This window comes from Sciurus carolinensis, chromosome 15 (assembly GCF_902686445.1).
Source record: "Sciurus carolinensis chromosome 15, mSciCar1.2, whole genome shotgun sequence".
Classification (NCBI taxonomy): domain Eukaryota; kingdom Metazoa; phylum Chordata; class Mammalia; order Rodentia; family Sciuridae; genus Sciurus; species Sciurus carolinensis.
The window spans coordinates 34,316,462-34,332,594 of NC_062227.1; the positions used below are offsets into that span (position 1 = coordinate 34,316,462).

At 39.5% G+C, this 16,133-nt stretch overlaps 1 protein-coding gene and 1 non-coding gene across 2 annotated transcripts in view; one reads left to right on the top strand and one right to left on the bottom strand.

The window, feature by feature from the left end:
- Ttc39c (tetratricopeptide repeat domain 39C) overlaps window positions 1-16,133 on the top strand; it is a 99,359-nt gene that overhangs the window by 55,719 nt on the left and 27,507 nt on the right. The window contains exon 6 of the mRNA XM_047526618.1: window positions 856-1,024. Within this exon, the coding sequence (XP_047382574.1) occupies window positions 856-1,024 (169 nt within the window). The remainder of the gene's footprint in view (window positions 1-855; window positions 1,025-16,133) is intronic.
- Window positions 11,274-11,378, bottom strand: LOC124965890 (U6 spliceosomal RNA). The gene has a single exon (XR_007105273.1). It is a non-coding gene; the product is annotated as a U6 spliceosomal RNA (small nuclear RNA).

The following is a 16,133-nucleotide window of genomic DNA, read 5'->3' on the forward strand; positions in this document are numbered from 1 at the left end:
TTAATATTATTTCATGGTTTTTTCTGAGAAAGGAATGAATGGATTTAATTTCATTTAAATTAGGATGATCTCCATGAGAGAATTGAACTTATGAGCACACTGGAAGTGTACATTTACATAAAAATATTTGACATGCTGGTTAAACATTTTCATCTGTTCACTAAAGCGGATCTCAATGACTGTTCTATTTGCCTAAGTTTAACATGACATTTTTCTTTAATGAGTTTGAAGTAAGCGAATTTTAAGTAATTTACTTATGTGTTTGTTTGTTTTTTAAATTGATCATCTTTGAGAGCTGGAGAAAGGGCCTTAAATCTGTTCCTCTTACTGATTTCAATGCAGTATAACAATATTTGTGAATGTGGACTCTTATTTAATAAATTTGGATTCTGAGGTTGATACCCTAACTTTTGTGAACTCAGGAGAAAGCCACATTTTCCTTGTGCAAAAAGTAAAAGCTTTTATTATGAGAGGACAATAATTTCAGTAATTTCATGGTGACTGGTTATAGTGTCTAATGTGGGCATTGATGACTGAGGTATAGAATTCAGAAATTTACATATCACTCTTCAGCCATCCATCCAGAAGGCTCAGAAAGACTATATGCTTCTGTTGCCTTCTCCTCTCTTCTGATGGAAGGGGGAATATGATGCTTTATACCTTGTGCTGAAGTAGCAGTTTTCCAAATATTGAGAGCATTAAAATGGGGAAATGTGCTCTGATATCACTTTATACCGCGTAGTAAGTTTTTGGGGGGAAATGTGCATTAGAATAACACATGCTGATTATTAAAAAAAAAAAAAAAAAATTGAAGAGAAATTCCTTGTTCAGTGTCCCCGCTCTCTCCCTCTGCAGATTAGCTCTACTCTGGTATCATACTGTGGTCCGCCCATTTTTCGCCTTGGATGGCAGTGATAACAGAGCGGGCCTGGATGAAGCTAAGGAAATTCTCCTCAAAAAAGAATCTGCATATCCAAATTCTTCCCTCTTTATGTTTTTCAAGGGACGGATCCAGCGATTAGAGGTACAGTACCTTCCTCATCTTTTTAAAATAAAGCCTCTGATGACCAGAACTCTTCTATCTGCTTGGGGCCAGTATTGATGAGCCAAAATGTCATAGGCCCAGGAACATTTTGTTTGTTTGCCTTTCAATATGTTTTTGCTAAGGAAGACTCTTCCAGGAACCCAGGATGTTAGTCAGTTACCTTCTGTTCAGGGGACGTGGGCAAGGCAGGGGTGACATTCCTCATCGGTTACGAGACGTGATTGGTGTACTCACAGCATAAGGCATGTGAGCGTTATTAAATCTCTTAGATGAAGAACACAAAATACAATTTTTTCCTTTTCTGACTTATTAATAATCTATCTCTAAATTTTGATCCTAGCTAACAATTGATTTATATAAAGGTTACGCCTTAAATGTCAGGACAGCATCAGCTTTAAAATAACAGTAGCTTTTATCACATTTTCATGTGCTTCATTTGGCTAGGTACCATGCCAAGAGCTTCACACACGCAATCCCATTCGCTTCTCAGAACAACCCTGCGCATAGATATAAAAGTGTCATCCATGTGTTACAGAAAAGAAACACAAGAATCTGAGGGATTACCAGTAATGTCCTGAGCTTCCCCAGCAAGGGAGCCTGGGTCATCCCACTCCAAAATCAAAATATGCCCTGGCCTTTCCTGGGTTCCACTTCTCCTCTTTATCTGCTTGCTCGGGTGCATGAGGTTTTGTAGAAAAATGAAAATAGAAGCACTTCATCATCCATATGAAAGAAGGTGGCTGCTAGGCTGCATGCCCCACCCATTTTCTTACCAGTCAGTGGCAGTGAATCGATTTGAGGTTTTAACATCCTGTCCTCCAGTTAACCAGGCAGTCTGCCAGGGTTGGTCCCCAGCAAACCCCAGGAGTACTTTTGGAGATTTTTTTGCTGAGGAATGTTTTCACAGGCACAGAGATGGCTCATTTCTTTTCCTTTTTGGCAGTGGAGTGTAAATGATTTCTCCAGTCATTTTCTTTTCCCTTTATGAAGTGACTCCTTAAGTCTGAAGACTCTGCAGAGCAATTCTCTAATTTTCTAAGCCCTCTCCATGTATGGATATGTATATATATACATAAATATGTCACAGGAAAGCAGGGAGCTGAAACTCCAAACCTCCATTCTTGTGTTCCGATAAAAGAAAATTTAGTGTCAGATACCTAAAGCCATACAGGAGAACTTTATTATAAGTGAAAGTGAGGTAAAAGTAAAAGCAAAGTAAAAGCAAAGTGAGGCTTAAGCAGAGGGCCTTCTCAGGAGAGAGAGTGGACCATCTCTGAGCAGAGCATGACAGGAGACAATGCTGTCTCCAAATTTATTACGTTTGATATTTACCAGGAGAGCTGGGAACCACCTTCTGTACTCTTTGCCAGTCAGGTGTTCAACTCCTCCTCCACGTCAGGCGGAGGAGTTTTTGACCTTAGTGGGTCCTCTCCAGAACTGTCATAGGTGACCGTCCTATTTAGGGGGGGCTTCATTTACAAGTCAATCACATGTTAATCTGGGCACTGGGGTCAATAGCTGGTCAAAAGTTACCTTAGTGCACCTGCACAGCTAAAGGAATCTTCCTTTCCAGACACATGGAAGACATCTGTAGCCATAATTCCTAGCTTCACAACAACATCAATGGACCCTGTCAAGAGTTAGTCCAATATTAATCCTTTTCTTTTGACCTGTTTTCCCATGAACTCTTTTGCTTCTGTTTATTTTCTGCAAATTAACTACCACCCTCTGCTTTCTTGTCTACTTTGAAAGTAGTTTAAAGAAGACCCTAAAGTAATTTAAAGAACACTTGTGAACTTCCATGCATTTCACTGCTCATTGCTAGGTACTACCTAACAGATATATATTAGAGGTTATACTAATAATTTATCTTGGAACACAGTACAGAAAACTCACTAGGATTTGGTATTTAAACCTATGTCCAAGTTATTTTTCTTCTTATTATCTTGAGACTGTTTTCTTTACATTCAGCTTTTCAAGTCTGTGCTTGTATTTCTCCCATTTTTCTCTTGCTCTTAGCAGCATAGTTCTGACCCATCTCTTATGCAGTCAGGGCTATTCCTTAGTGTTTTTTTTCTTTCAGACCCTATGTTGTGGCCCTACTTGTAAGAAAAGATGTTCAGGTTCTTTTTTTTTTTTTTGTACTGGGGATTGAACTCAGGGGCACTCAACCACTGAGCCACATCCCCAGCCCTGTTTTGTATTTTATTTAGAAACAGGGTCTTACTGAGTTGCTTAGTGCCTCACTTTTGCTGAGGCTGGCTATGAACTCACAATCCTCCTGCCTCAGCCTCCCAAGTCACTGGGATTACAGACATACACCACTGCGCCTGGCTCAGGTTCTTAAAGTTTCTCACTCCCTTGAGTTTGTGCAAGAGGAACTCTGAACAAAAGGAAGTTTTAAACTGACTAAACCTTCTGAACACTCCAGTGATCATTTCTGAAATGAAAGTTGAGTGCAGGATGAATTCTTTCTTAGATTTACATTTCTTAAAGGGCAAACATAATTTTTTTTTTTTTGGTACCAGGGACACTTTTTTTGGTACCACTAGTACCAGTGAGCCGCATCCCAGCCCTTTTTTGTGTTTTTATATTTTATTTAGAGACAAGGTATCAGTTAATTACTTAGGACCTTGCTAATTTGCTGAGGCTGGCTTTGCACTTGTGATCCTCCTGCCCCAGCCTCCCAAGCTGCTGGGATAACAGGCCTGCACCACCGTGCCCGGGGCACACATACATTTTGAGTAGCAACAAACATCATGATCCAGGTTGCTCATCCTTAATCCAAACATCTGAAATTTTGGAAGTGCTCCAAAATGTGAAATGTTTTGAACGTTTGATGCCACACATAGGAAATTCCACATCTCACCTTATGTGATGGGTTGTAGTCAAAACATAGGTGCACCAAAATACAGAAGCACTAAAAGTCTCATATCAAATTACCTTCCGGCTGGACGTACAGGTGGATATGAAACATAAACGAACCTGTGTGTAGACTTGGGTTCCGTCCCCAAGGTGCCTCATGTATGTACACACACACGCACACACAAACATTCCCAAACCTGAAATCCAAAATTCAATACACTTTTGGTCCCAACCACTTCGGGTAAGGTATACTCAGCCTCCACTGGATCTGGTGTTCAACAGAGATGTTCTGACTGGGGATGAGAACCTAAAATTTACAATTGTGTGTACCACAGCAATGAGGCATCATGACATTAGGTACTTATGAGAATTCTCTTTCTAAACTCCACTGATGAATGAAGTTTTTGTATTGTGTTTTGAAGTTGGTAAATAAACATGCCAAAGTCAGGATTTATATTTTTTATGTTTGCCACTGAGTTTTTTTTTTTTTTTTCATTTTAAAATGAAAATGCTTGACTTATAGTTCAATTAATATCCCCCCCCCCCAAAAATAAACCCTTAAAATTTGTCACCATTTTAGTTTGGGCCACAATTCATTCCTATAAGGGGTGGAAGAACACTAAGAGTAAATACTCGTTCATCGTTGTTGGGATGGTTCTAGAAATAAGGAAGCCACAACTCCACAAAGGCTTCTCATAACTCTGGTTCGGGAGGCGCAGGGTCCTCATTGTTCCTCATTGTCGCTCTTAGCGAGTGTTCCTTCTCTTTAAAGAGTAGACATCTGCCATCAGAGCACAGGTGGTGGATGCCGGAGCTGTGTCCCAGTGAAGCAGCTTGCTCATTTCACTGTCATTTTGTTGGAAGAAAAAGGAAATGAGATCCTTCACTGCTCATGTGCAGGAGCCTCAGAGCTTGGCAAAATGCGAGGAGTGTTTCTGTTTGCCTCTTTCCCAAAGCCCAGAGGATGAATGGGTTTTAGGGCTTTCTTGAAATATGATTGTTATTCTCCTCATGGTGCCCAGACACTGGCATGTCATTCATCTTCCCAAGTAGGAGGGTAGGAAGGCATCAGATGGTGGCATCCTTCATTCGCAGGTGAGAATCTCTACCCAGGGAGGCTGTGATGTGGCTCTTGTCAAGGGCTTTTTGTAATGCCCCTAAAGCCCTGACTCTGTTTATGAAAGCACAGGACTCAGTGGATGAATTTGTTTGCAAAGAGTCTTTTTTCTTGTCAGTGAGCATTTAGGTGAGTGATAGGACCCTGTGAGGTCTTTTGTCAATGCACATGGAATGTGGTCTGGGGTTCTAATCTAAGCAGTGCAGCCCAATGCACTAGCTTATTAGTTTCTTCAGTGGATGAAATCACTGAAGAAATCATGCAGAATCCACTCAAGCATTTGAATGGCTGCTCTGGTATAAAACTTACTTTCATCTGGGGTGTTTAGCTCAATAAGCACAAATCCATTTCCCCTGTCCTGTACTCAGTATTGTGAATCATGTGCAATTTTCGGCTTCCTCTTTTCATTTCATTAACAATTTTTTTTTTTTTTTTACATACTTTGCCTTTCATTGTTTGAGACTCTTTGGAATCCTCCTGGGAGGATGATTTCTTTAACATAAAAGTGCCTCCTGCCATTACATCAACCTCCTTTTGGTGGCTTCACTATGCTGTGCCGTGGTGGCCTCCCATGACCCTGTGGTGAAGTTCTGCACCTCAGTGGTACTCTTGTACCTAAGCTGGTGAGTGCAGGAGCTGTTGTCAGACTGCAGACAGAATTCTCGGCCTCTACTTTTCCCAGAATTTTCAACCTTCCCCATCCACTGGTGTTTCCCTTTCTACCTGTTCTGTTTTCCCTGGCTCCTGCCATCTGACCTATCATGCTGCAGTGAATAGGACAGTGCCTAGCATATGGTAGATGCCATGCAAGTAACTAGGTGACTGTTGTTAGTCACACTGAGTGCTTAAGCCTGGGAAGTAGGGTATCGTGTTTTCTTTTGGAGAGAAAGCACTTGTTTTGGCATTGAGATCTGGCAGTAAAGCTAGGTCTCTGAATGGAAAAAGGGGTATGGATGTAGCTCTGGGGCCTCCAGGAACTACGTAGGTATTTACTTTTTCTTGAGTTTCCATTAATGCAAAGAGCTCTTAGGAAGTTGACATATGGATTGTATAGTAGCCTTAATCTTAAAATGTGAGTTTGTAGATATAATTTTTAATTTTTGTATTTTCCATCCAGGAAAACCTGTGTAACACTAAGTTCATTAATATTCAAGTAGTTAATGAGTATTTCTCTTATTTTTAAAGTATTAGGGACAAAGTCTGCATTTTGAGTGACTATTCTGATTTCTTTCCGGTTCCCTTCTTTTCTTTAAGCAATACAGATTTGCACATCTTTCTTCCTCTTCAACTTTAACAATCTACCTTGTATGTAACACACACACACACACACACACACACACACACACACACACATATATATATATGGAGAAAGAGAGAGCATGTGTACATATGGTGGATACTATGCAAGTAACCGTGTGACCATTGTTAGTCATATTGAGTATTTAAGCATACACACACACATATATATGGTGTGGCCACTTAATGAAGTAACTAATTTTTAATATTAGTCTTCCTCTAAATAAATATTTCATGAAATATTTGCATGAAAGTCCTCGTAAGTTCATGAAATATTCTAATGAAATTGCTATTATGCAAATATTTTGAGGACTCTTATTTTGAAACTGTCTCCTGGACTTGATCCCATAACTTGTGAGTATCCTGTGTGCTGACATTTTAAAACCTTGTGTTTGTTGTTTGGAAATAGAAGTCTGGGCCTAGCAGAATATCAGCCCACAGTGTTTGTTTGTTGAACAAATAAGGGAGTCTATTGACCTCAAACCTGATGCTCCACATGAGTGTTGCCAGTTTTTGGTTAAGAAGGGAAGGTGGGGGCTGGATTTGTGGCTCAGTGGTAGAGTGCGTGCCTAGCATGTGTGAAGCACTGGGTTCGATTCTCAGCATTGCATATGAATAAATTAATTAAAGATCCATCAACAACTAAAAAACATTTAAAAAAAGAAAAGAAGGGAAGGTGGTTATCAGGGACCATCCTCTTTCCTTTTGGCCACTTTATCATGTTTCTGCAGCCAGTTTCCAAGAAGTTGCAGAGATGTCTTAACAAGCTGAATGAGAGTAAGGCCTTCTGAGGAGGGTCCCTAGTCAGATACAGTTTCTTCAGTATCCATGAACAATGGTTCCAGGACCCCTTGTGGTTCCAAAATTTGTGAATGTTCAAGTTCTTTATATTAAACAGCATGGGATTTGCATCTGACCCATGCACATCCTCCCATAGACTTTAAATTATCTCTAGATTACTTATAATACCTAATCAGTATCAACACAATGAGCGGTTTTTACACTGTATTGTTTAAGGAATAACAACAAGAAAAAATAGTCTGTACAGGTTCAGATTTTTAAAACTATTTTCAGTTGATTGAATTTGTGGATAGGGAACCAACAGGCATGGAACCCATGGATACAGGGGCCCAACTTTATTCAATTTCCAATGTGCTGGCCAAAAAACTAGTTTCCTTTCTTTATACATGATTTTATTTCAGAGACATATAAAATAAATAAATGTCAATGAGACAAAACATAAATGTACTCAAATGAAGTTCCATGCCAGTTGCCAGGAGGGCTGGGATGAGAAGACGTGAGACCCCTTATCCCACAGGCACTATCTGGTAGGCCAGCACACTGGAACTGGCAAACAATCACAGTGCCACTCCCTGAGGACAGAGCGGAGGTTCGTACAAGGCCTGGAGGCCACACAAAAGAAATTGCAGTGCGTTTTGTGTTTTATATGTGCATATGACATATGCATGTGTGTTATTTGCACAAACACACGTACCTAGAAAGAACACCATGTCCGTTTGGCTCTTGGCAGCTCTCAGCTGTGAGCGAGCCCGGGCTGCATCAGTCTGTCAGGAATCAAGACTCCACCAACTCATGCTTCAGTAAGACTGGTGCCGTCTTCCATTTGAAATGACAGCAGAGCTCTAGCCCTGCTTCTGGAAACCTTGCTATATGATCATACTCTTGTTTGAAGCTGTCTTGTTTTCCTAAGACACAGCCCTTTCTGCCCAGCCTGCTTCTGTCTGGTCCCCCATGGCCTCTTCTGCAAGGCAGGCACACTGGCAGGATGCATCCACCCCATGAACAGTGTCTACAGGGATGGGCAGCCTCTTCTTCATGTCACCCTGGTGTCTCAGTTCCTTCCAGGTGGGTGGGGGCTCTTCTCTCATTTTTGGTTCTCTCTGCAGTTCTGCCTGGAAGGCTTGATTGATGTGTTATCCTGGTGTGCCCGCACGCTGTCTTTGCATCTTTTGTGCACCCATTATTTCAGGAGTTTCAGCTGGGAAAGGGACCTTTTCAAAGCTGGCTATGGTACTTTTGCTCTGTATTTTCATTGAGATAAAACTACATTTTTTTTGTCGGTGCCCCTGAAATAAATGGGAGATCTGTATTGCTCTTTAGTGCATCCATTCATGATAATAGCAGGGACAGAAAAGTGACTGTCCATCCCTATGGTGATTCATTCATCAGATAAGGAGGAGGTCTGCAGGGGTCGTGGGGAGTAAGGGCCAGTGTGGTCAGGCCACTCACAGAGGGCCTGACCCCTGCTCCTTGTGCTGTCTGGTAGCAGCGTTTCTTTGCTCGGTTGAAGGGTAATCCTGGCTCTTGTATTTAAACAGCATGCCTAGTCAGCATGATGTAATGTTGTTATTTATAGAATCAGGAAAAAGGCAATGCAAGAAGAGAAATAATTCCCTGAAGTACTGTTAATAGTAGTCTCCTCCTCCTCCTTCTCCATCCTTTGTGGTTCTCTTAATTACTTGAGGCACCAAAAAATAGGGTTGCCATTTATTCTTAGACATACAGAAAATGAGAGATTGGTTTAATCTGGTGCAGGGGAGATGGAGGATGTATTTGTCTTCACTTTTCCAGTGAGATAAATCCATATTGTGTGATTTAATGACTGTTCACTGCAATGAGAAGATAATAGCAACCCACATACGTTAATAAGTAGAAGGCACATGCTGTTCTTTTAACCCTCTCTTTCCAGACTGTGGGCTCGAAAAGCAAGTAGAAGGCTAATGTCGATTTATATCCCTAAGCTTACTAAGTGTGCCTAAGCGGATAGCTTCCTTTGCCTACATCAGCCATCGTCCTACAGGTAGGGGTCAGAGGCATAAGCTATTGCTGGGTGTCCTTGATGGCAATATTGCTAAACCCATTTTGCTGCTCAGCAACATTAGTGCTGAATTGCATGTATGTGGGTTGTCACAGCATGTCCTGCTGTGACAAGGAGATTGTCTCATCTTAAAACACATACGTAATAGTTTAAGATGCTAAGCGACTTCCTAAAAATAACCCACCCAGCAGTGATTAAATTTTAAGCTGTTTATAACGTATTATTTTATGGCCTTTAGTATACATACAAGACTATGCATTTGTTTAGAAAGCTAATGTTCATATGTATTCACATTTTTTGTAAATCACTGGCAGACAGGCAGACTATGTAGATTATTATTGTGCTAATAATTTGATATTTTCTTCTTCTGGGAAACTGTTTTGGGGATATTTGATTGTTGTTTCCCAGTGTTTCATTGTGACTGGAAGTGATGCAATAAATATCTCGGCATAGTCTTCATTTTTTTCCCTTGAATTATAGCTCCAGATATGTCATTATTAGAACCAGAGTGTGCTCAGCAGAGTTGAGTAAGCGAACCAGAGGGAGGGAGGCAGGAAGGGGAAGGGAGGGCACTGGGGAATGAGGTTGATCAAATTATATAATGAGCATGTATGACTATGGCATAATGGATCCCACTCTCATTAATTATAATGTACCAATAAAACATCAAAGAGCATGAACAGCTCTGTACTTCCTGTTTAATGAGGAGAGATTATACTCAAGAAATAGTGGTCCAGAGTATAGCCACTCATTACTTCCTGTAATCTTCCCCATAGTTTTATTTCTGTTTATTTTTATGTCCATAAATGATGCAGATTAAAGTGGTTTAAAGATAATTCTTAAAATATTGCTAAAAAGACATCCCAGTTCATGTCTCAGAAGACTCAGTATCACTAAGATAGCAATACTCCCCCATTGAGTTATAGATCCCAAACAAAATCCCAAGGATGACCCTGTCAAAACTGCAGGATGGGGTGGGAGGCTTAGCTCAGTGTAGGGAGCTTGCTTGCCTGGCATGCATAAGACCCTCAGTTCAATTCCCAGCACTGGGAGAAAAATTGCAATTTGCTTCATTGCAGAAAATGGCAAACTGATCCTAATCTCAAGAGACCCAGAATAGCCAAACCAGTCTTGATAAAGAACAGAGTTGGAAGACTCATACTTCTTCATCTCAAAACTTACTGCAAAGTAATCAAGAGGGTGGCCCTGACTTAAGAATAAACACACAGATCAATGAGAGTCAAGAAAGGAACCTTGTATTTATGGTCAGTTGACTTGACAAGGACGCCAAGACAAATCAATGAGCAAAAAATAGTCTTAACGGTGCTGGAACAACTGAAGATTCACATGCAAAAGAATGTAGTTGGACCTCTATCTCATCATACACAAAAATTAACTCAGAATGGAACGTAGTCATAAATGTATGATCTGAAACCAACTCTCGGTTTAGGCAACAGATTCCTTTTGTTATTATTATTATTATTAATTTTATAGTTGTATATGGACAAAATGTCTTTATTTTACTTGTTTAATTTTATGTGGTGCTGAGAATCGAACCCAGTGCCTCACATGTGCTAGGCAAGGGCTCTGCCACTGAGCTACAGCCTCAGCCCTCCTTTTTTAAAAAAAAAAAAAAAAAATTAGTACATAATAATTATACAGAATAGTGAGTTTCATTGTGCACATTCATACATGCATGCAGCAGTTTGATCAATTTCACTCCCCAATACCTCCTCTTGCCCTTTCCTCCTCACCCCCCCAGAATCCCTTCCTCTACCCTCCTGGTCTGCCTTCTGTTTTCTTAAGACCACCCCCCTTTCCCCCTTTTCTTTCTCTCTGGCTTCCATGTATAAGGAAAACACACACAACTCTTGACTTTCAGAGTCTAGCTTATTTTCACTTCACATGTTCCATCCATTTGCCTTCAGATGACATAACTGTGTTCATCTTTATGGCTGGGTAAAACTCCACAGTACATATATACCACATTTTCTTTATGCATCCATCTGTTGATGGACACCTGGGCTGGTTCCATGACTTGACTATTATGAATTGTGCTATTATAAACATGGGTATCCATTTCTCTATTTTAGTATGTTGACCTTAATTCTGAAAATATGAAACACTTCATAAAGTTGTGTCTTCCTTGCCCAAAGGCCATGCTAATCTTCTCTGTATCGTTCCAACTTCAGTATATGTGCTGTGGAAGTGAGCACTAAGCAATAGTTTCTTGTACATGAGGCCAAAAGCAGAGAGACCACAGGGAAAAAAAATAGATTGCTACATCAAAAATGCACTGTTAATGCTACAAACAGTATCAGCACAAGGGTGAAAAGACTGCTCAGACTGGGAAAAACTATTTAAAAGTTATAAATCTGATAAATGACTTGAATCCAGAATATGTAAGCACCAGTTACAAGCCAGTAATAAAAAGACAAATAACCCAATTTAAAATTGGACAGAGCATTTGAAGAGACATTTCATCAAAGGAAATATGCAAATGGGTGATAAACACATGAAAAGGTACTGGCATCATAAGTCATTTAAAAATGCAAATCAAAACCATGTGAGTTATTACTTCCCGCCCACCAGCCAAGCTGTGATAAAAAAGGAGACAGCCAATAGCAAGAGAAATTGGAACCATCAGTCATTGCTAGTGGTAATGTGAAGTGGTGTGCACTTTTCCATTGCTGAAGATTTCCCTTTATCTTCTCATGTCACCCTTTGTTCCTCCTGTTTAGACTTTGTAAAGTCATCCTGTCTGTCCTATGTATAGTACACGGGTCCAGGGAAGATAAGTATGTGCAGGTGTCCATACTTATTTTAGGATTAAGGAAGAACCTGAATTTAGACTTTCTTAATCCAGTGATCTTTTCTCATTCATCCCTCTGCTTGCTAATAAATTATTTATAGGTTTGTCTTACTCAGTTTGGGCCACTATAACCTAATACCATAGACCTGGTGGCTTAAACAATAAGCAATGATTTCTCACAGTCCTAGAGGCTGAAATTCCAAGATCAAGGTACTGAAAGAGTGGGTAGTGAGGTCCCACTTCCTGGGTTTTGCTCACCATCACATTGTGGTTTAGGATTTGAACATGTGAATCTGGGGAAGCACAAACATTGAGTCCTTATCAATATGCATACATACATATATATTAAATACTATATAACTTACTAACAAATATGTACATATTTAATTATGAATGTAAATATTCAGGGGTCTTGTTTTCATTAGGCTTTAGAAATAAACCTGATTTGTTTTTAATAGGTTGGTTAATAGAAACTTTCTTTTACATTTTGGAGAAGTAAATCACTTTGAAGTAATTAAACTGCCATTAAACATTTGGAACAATTCTCCTGTAAGTTATTGCTATTGCATACCCTTTTGAAATAAATTCCTTAAAAAGTTCCTTATTTCTTCTATGTTTTAATGTATATGTGCTTATTATTATATCAATTTTAGTTTTATATTGTATTTTTCTGTTTCCACTATTCTTAAATATATAACTGAATACTCTTTTCAAATCCATAAAAATGTAATATGTTTGTCATATTAGTTTGTTGTCTTCTTTTAAAATTTTTTTTTGGTTGTCAAGGGACCTTTTATTTCATTTATTGATATGTGGTACTGAGTATTGAACCCAGGGCCTCTCACATCCCAGGCAAGTACTCTACCACTGAGCCATAACCCCAGCCATAGTTTGTGTTTTCTTAATTATATGATTAGGCTTTTGTATTGTTATGTTGGTTTTTAAAGGAAGAGATTTAATTTTTTATCATTTCTTTTTTAAATTTCCACTTTCAGTTTTCTTTACCTTGTTTTTTAGCTTATGTTCTGAATACTTTACCATAATATTTGTCTCATTAGAATAATGCAGTATTAGTGTTGGGAGTAGGGATTGTGATTGTGGTTGTGATTCCTTGAAATCTAGTTTGAATTTCTATTCCAAGAGTTTGGGGGGGCGGCGCTAAAGATTTTATTAAATATTCACTTAATGTTATCAAGTGTCCATTGTCATGTGTCTTGATTGTTTGACTATGATTAGTCTTACTTGTGTCATTGGATGAATTTGGCAAGACCTACCCTCTCTGATTCCTTTGATTCTGTGGGTCAGGACTCCCATCTGGAGGCTGGCTGCTGGGCTGAGTGACCTTGGACTAGACCCGTAATCTCTTTAATGCTTATTCCCTTCTCAGTGAGATAGGGACCTTGGTGGTGCCAGAGACCCAGCTTTGCTGTTGGGATTCAGTGGTGTGATCTGGGAGGTGTGGGCAGCACATTTTCCCCTGAGCCAATGCCCAGTCATTGCTGGTTGTAATGATAATGGCACCATTTTGGCTGCCATTAGGGCAGAGACGCTGAAGGTGAAAGTTGTGGAGCTCAGGCTCATGGGAGAGAGCAGGACTGGTGGGCAGGCAGGCACCTAAGCAAACACAGACTGCCTTTATGAAACTTAAAAACAGGACTACCAGAATGTACATGCTACAGCCCCTGCAGCAGGGCATGATCACCCAGAAGTGGGTGTATTGGGGCGCGACCTGGAGGAATCGGTAGGAGCTAGCAGGTTAAGGCAGCGGCATGGAAGATGAGTCCGCATAGGAGCCCAGATCAGAGAAAAGGTCACATAGTCCTAGGAGAGCTGAGTTCAGTGGCCCCGGAGCATTGGTTGGGCAGGGGCAGGTGGAATAGGGTGACATGGGAAAGCAATGGACCCTATTTTGATTCTCAGGACAGTAGGTGAATCTCCTTTCTCACAGGAGTAAAAAACTTCTTCCTTCAGAGCTTTGTGTACTCAATACACATCTGTTGATGCTCGTTTCCTTTTCTGCTTCTGTGCTTTTAGATAGACATTTCCTTTCTTTGTGTCTTGTGTTTTTCTGTTTCCTATAATAAACATACTAACTTTAAAAAATAAAGATTATATTAAAAGTCGGAAAAAAACAAAAAGATGATCTTAGTATTTCACTTGTTTTTCTTTTACTGTGAACATTGGTTTCAGGTATCCAGTGGTGCCTGCCCTGATTCTTTGTTGTTTCTCATTTTTCTGATGCTCTGCACATGGTGAACTCCATTGAGGGGTGACATAGATACTGGTTTTGGGAAAATTCATTTCACTTTTACCTACCCCTTGTCCAAAACTCTTCTATGAAAAATTTTTTTTATCATAGCATCACATGGAATTCCTCTGTTTTTCTTTTATGATTTTAGACTTTAAAAAATTATTTTTAACTGACAGGTAAAAATATAAAAATTGTACATATTTATAGGGTACCATGTGATGTTTTGATACATATATGCATTGTGTAGTATCTAGATCAGTTTAAACAAACCTATTCCCTGTTTTTCTTTTCTTTATGGTGAAAACTTCCAAGCGCCTTTCTTCCAACTATGCAGTACATCATCCTTTTTCTATTAACATGCCCTGTAAGAGTAGCACACTAGAACTTTTTGTTCCTGTCTGCAATTTTGAACTCTGCGCATTCAGGCATCCTGGTTCTTGACAACAGTGCATTTCTGTCTTTGGTTACTGTAGTAGTCCTCATTTCTTTGTGGTTTCTTGTTGAGAACTTGTTCACTCTGGGAATTTATTGACCTATTGCTTCAGAGTTTCTTCTTTTTTTTCCTTTCTCTCTCTCTCTCTTTTTTTTTTTTTCAGTGCTGAGGATCAAACCCAGGACTAGTGCGTACTAGGCAAGTGCTCTACCACTGAGCTACATCCCCAGTACCTTTTATTTTTGATTTTGAAATAGAGTCTCTCTAAGTTTCCTGGGCTGGCCTTGAACTTGTAATCCTCCTGCCTCAGCCTCCAGAGTAGTTGGGATTACAGGGGTGCACCACTCTGGCTTAGAGCTTCTATTTTTGATGTGTAATGTAGAAAGAACATTGGACTAGAAGTCTATAGGTAGGTTTCTGGTTTGGGTTCTGTAACAGCAGTAAAAAATGTGCTTCCAAATGGTTGCTTGCACATGAGAAAATATGAAGGGCTGTAAGGCCTCAGTCAAGCCAGTTGACATTCTCTGATGTTCCTTTTCTTTACCTGGAATGCTAGGGGAATGAAATAAGCCATGGTTTTCTGAGGTATCTTCCCTGGAGCACTAATCTGATGGTCTGTTAGTGTGTGTTCCAGGAAAAGAGGCTCCTTGTCAGGTAACTTGGGATCTTCTGCAGCTTCTCAGGGACTTCAGTTTTGTACTGTGATTCTCCAGGGAGAAGACAGACTATGTAGGTGTGCCATGTTCAACCAATTTTTTGGTCTAGGAAAATTCTTTTTTATATCATAGACTGTGAAACTAAAAGGGTTTAGTAGAACATTCTTTGGGAAACAGTAGGTTAGATAATTTTATTTATTTATTTATATATTGGTACTGGGGGTTTAACCTAAGGGTGCTCAACCATTAAGCCATATCCCCATCCCTTTTTTTAAAAAAAATGTTTTTCATCTAGAGACAATTGCTTAGGGCCTTGCTAAATTGCTGAGGCTGACATAGAACTTTCGATCCTCCTGCCTCAGCCTCCTAAACCACTGAGATTACAGGCATATGCCATCATGCCTGGCTACGTTAGATAATTTTTAAAGCCTTCAAATGTCATGGTTCTACGACTATATTAAAAGCCACACTAACCTTTATACTTTAAGAAGATGTACTTTTGGTTTTTGAATTATATCTCAATCAAGGATTCTTTGTGGGTGGTAGTATTAAATGTTTAAGAAAGTCCCATCATGGGCTTTCAAACGTAACTCTAAAACCAAAGCATATTAAGGAAAACATAGAATTAATCATAAGTTGATCAAAAGATTGATAGAATTGATATAAAATAAACACATACTATAAAAATGTCCTCAGTATATTTTTAAATAAAATAAAAGCACACTAGGAAAAAAATGATTAAAAGTTTAAATGTTAGCAACCTTAGTATAGAAAGAACTACAAAATTAGGACAAATTAGAAAGACAAATATAAACATAG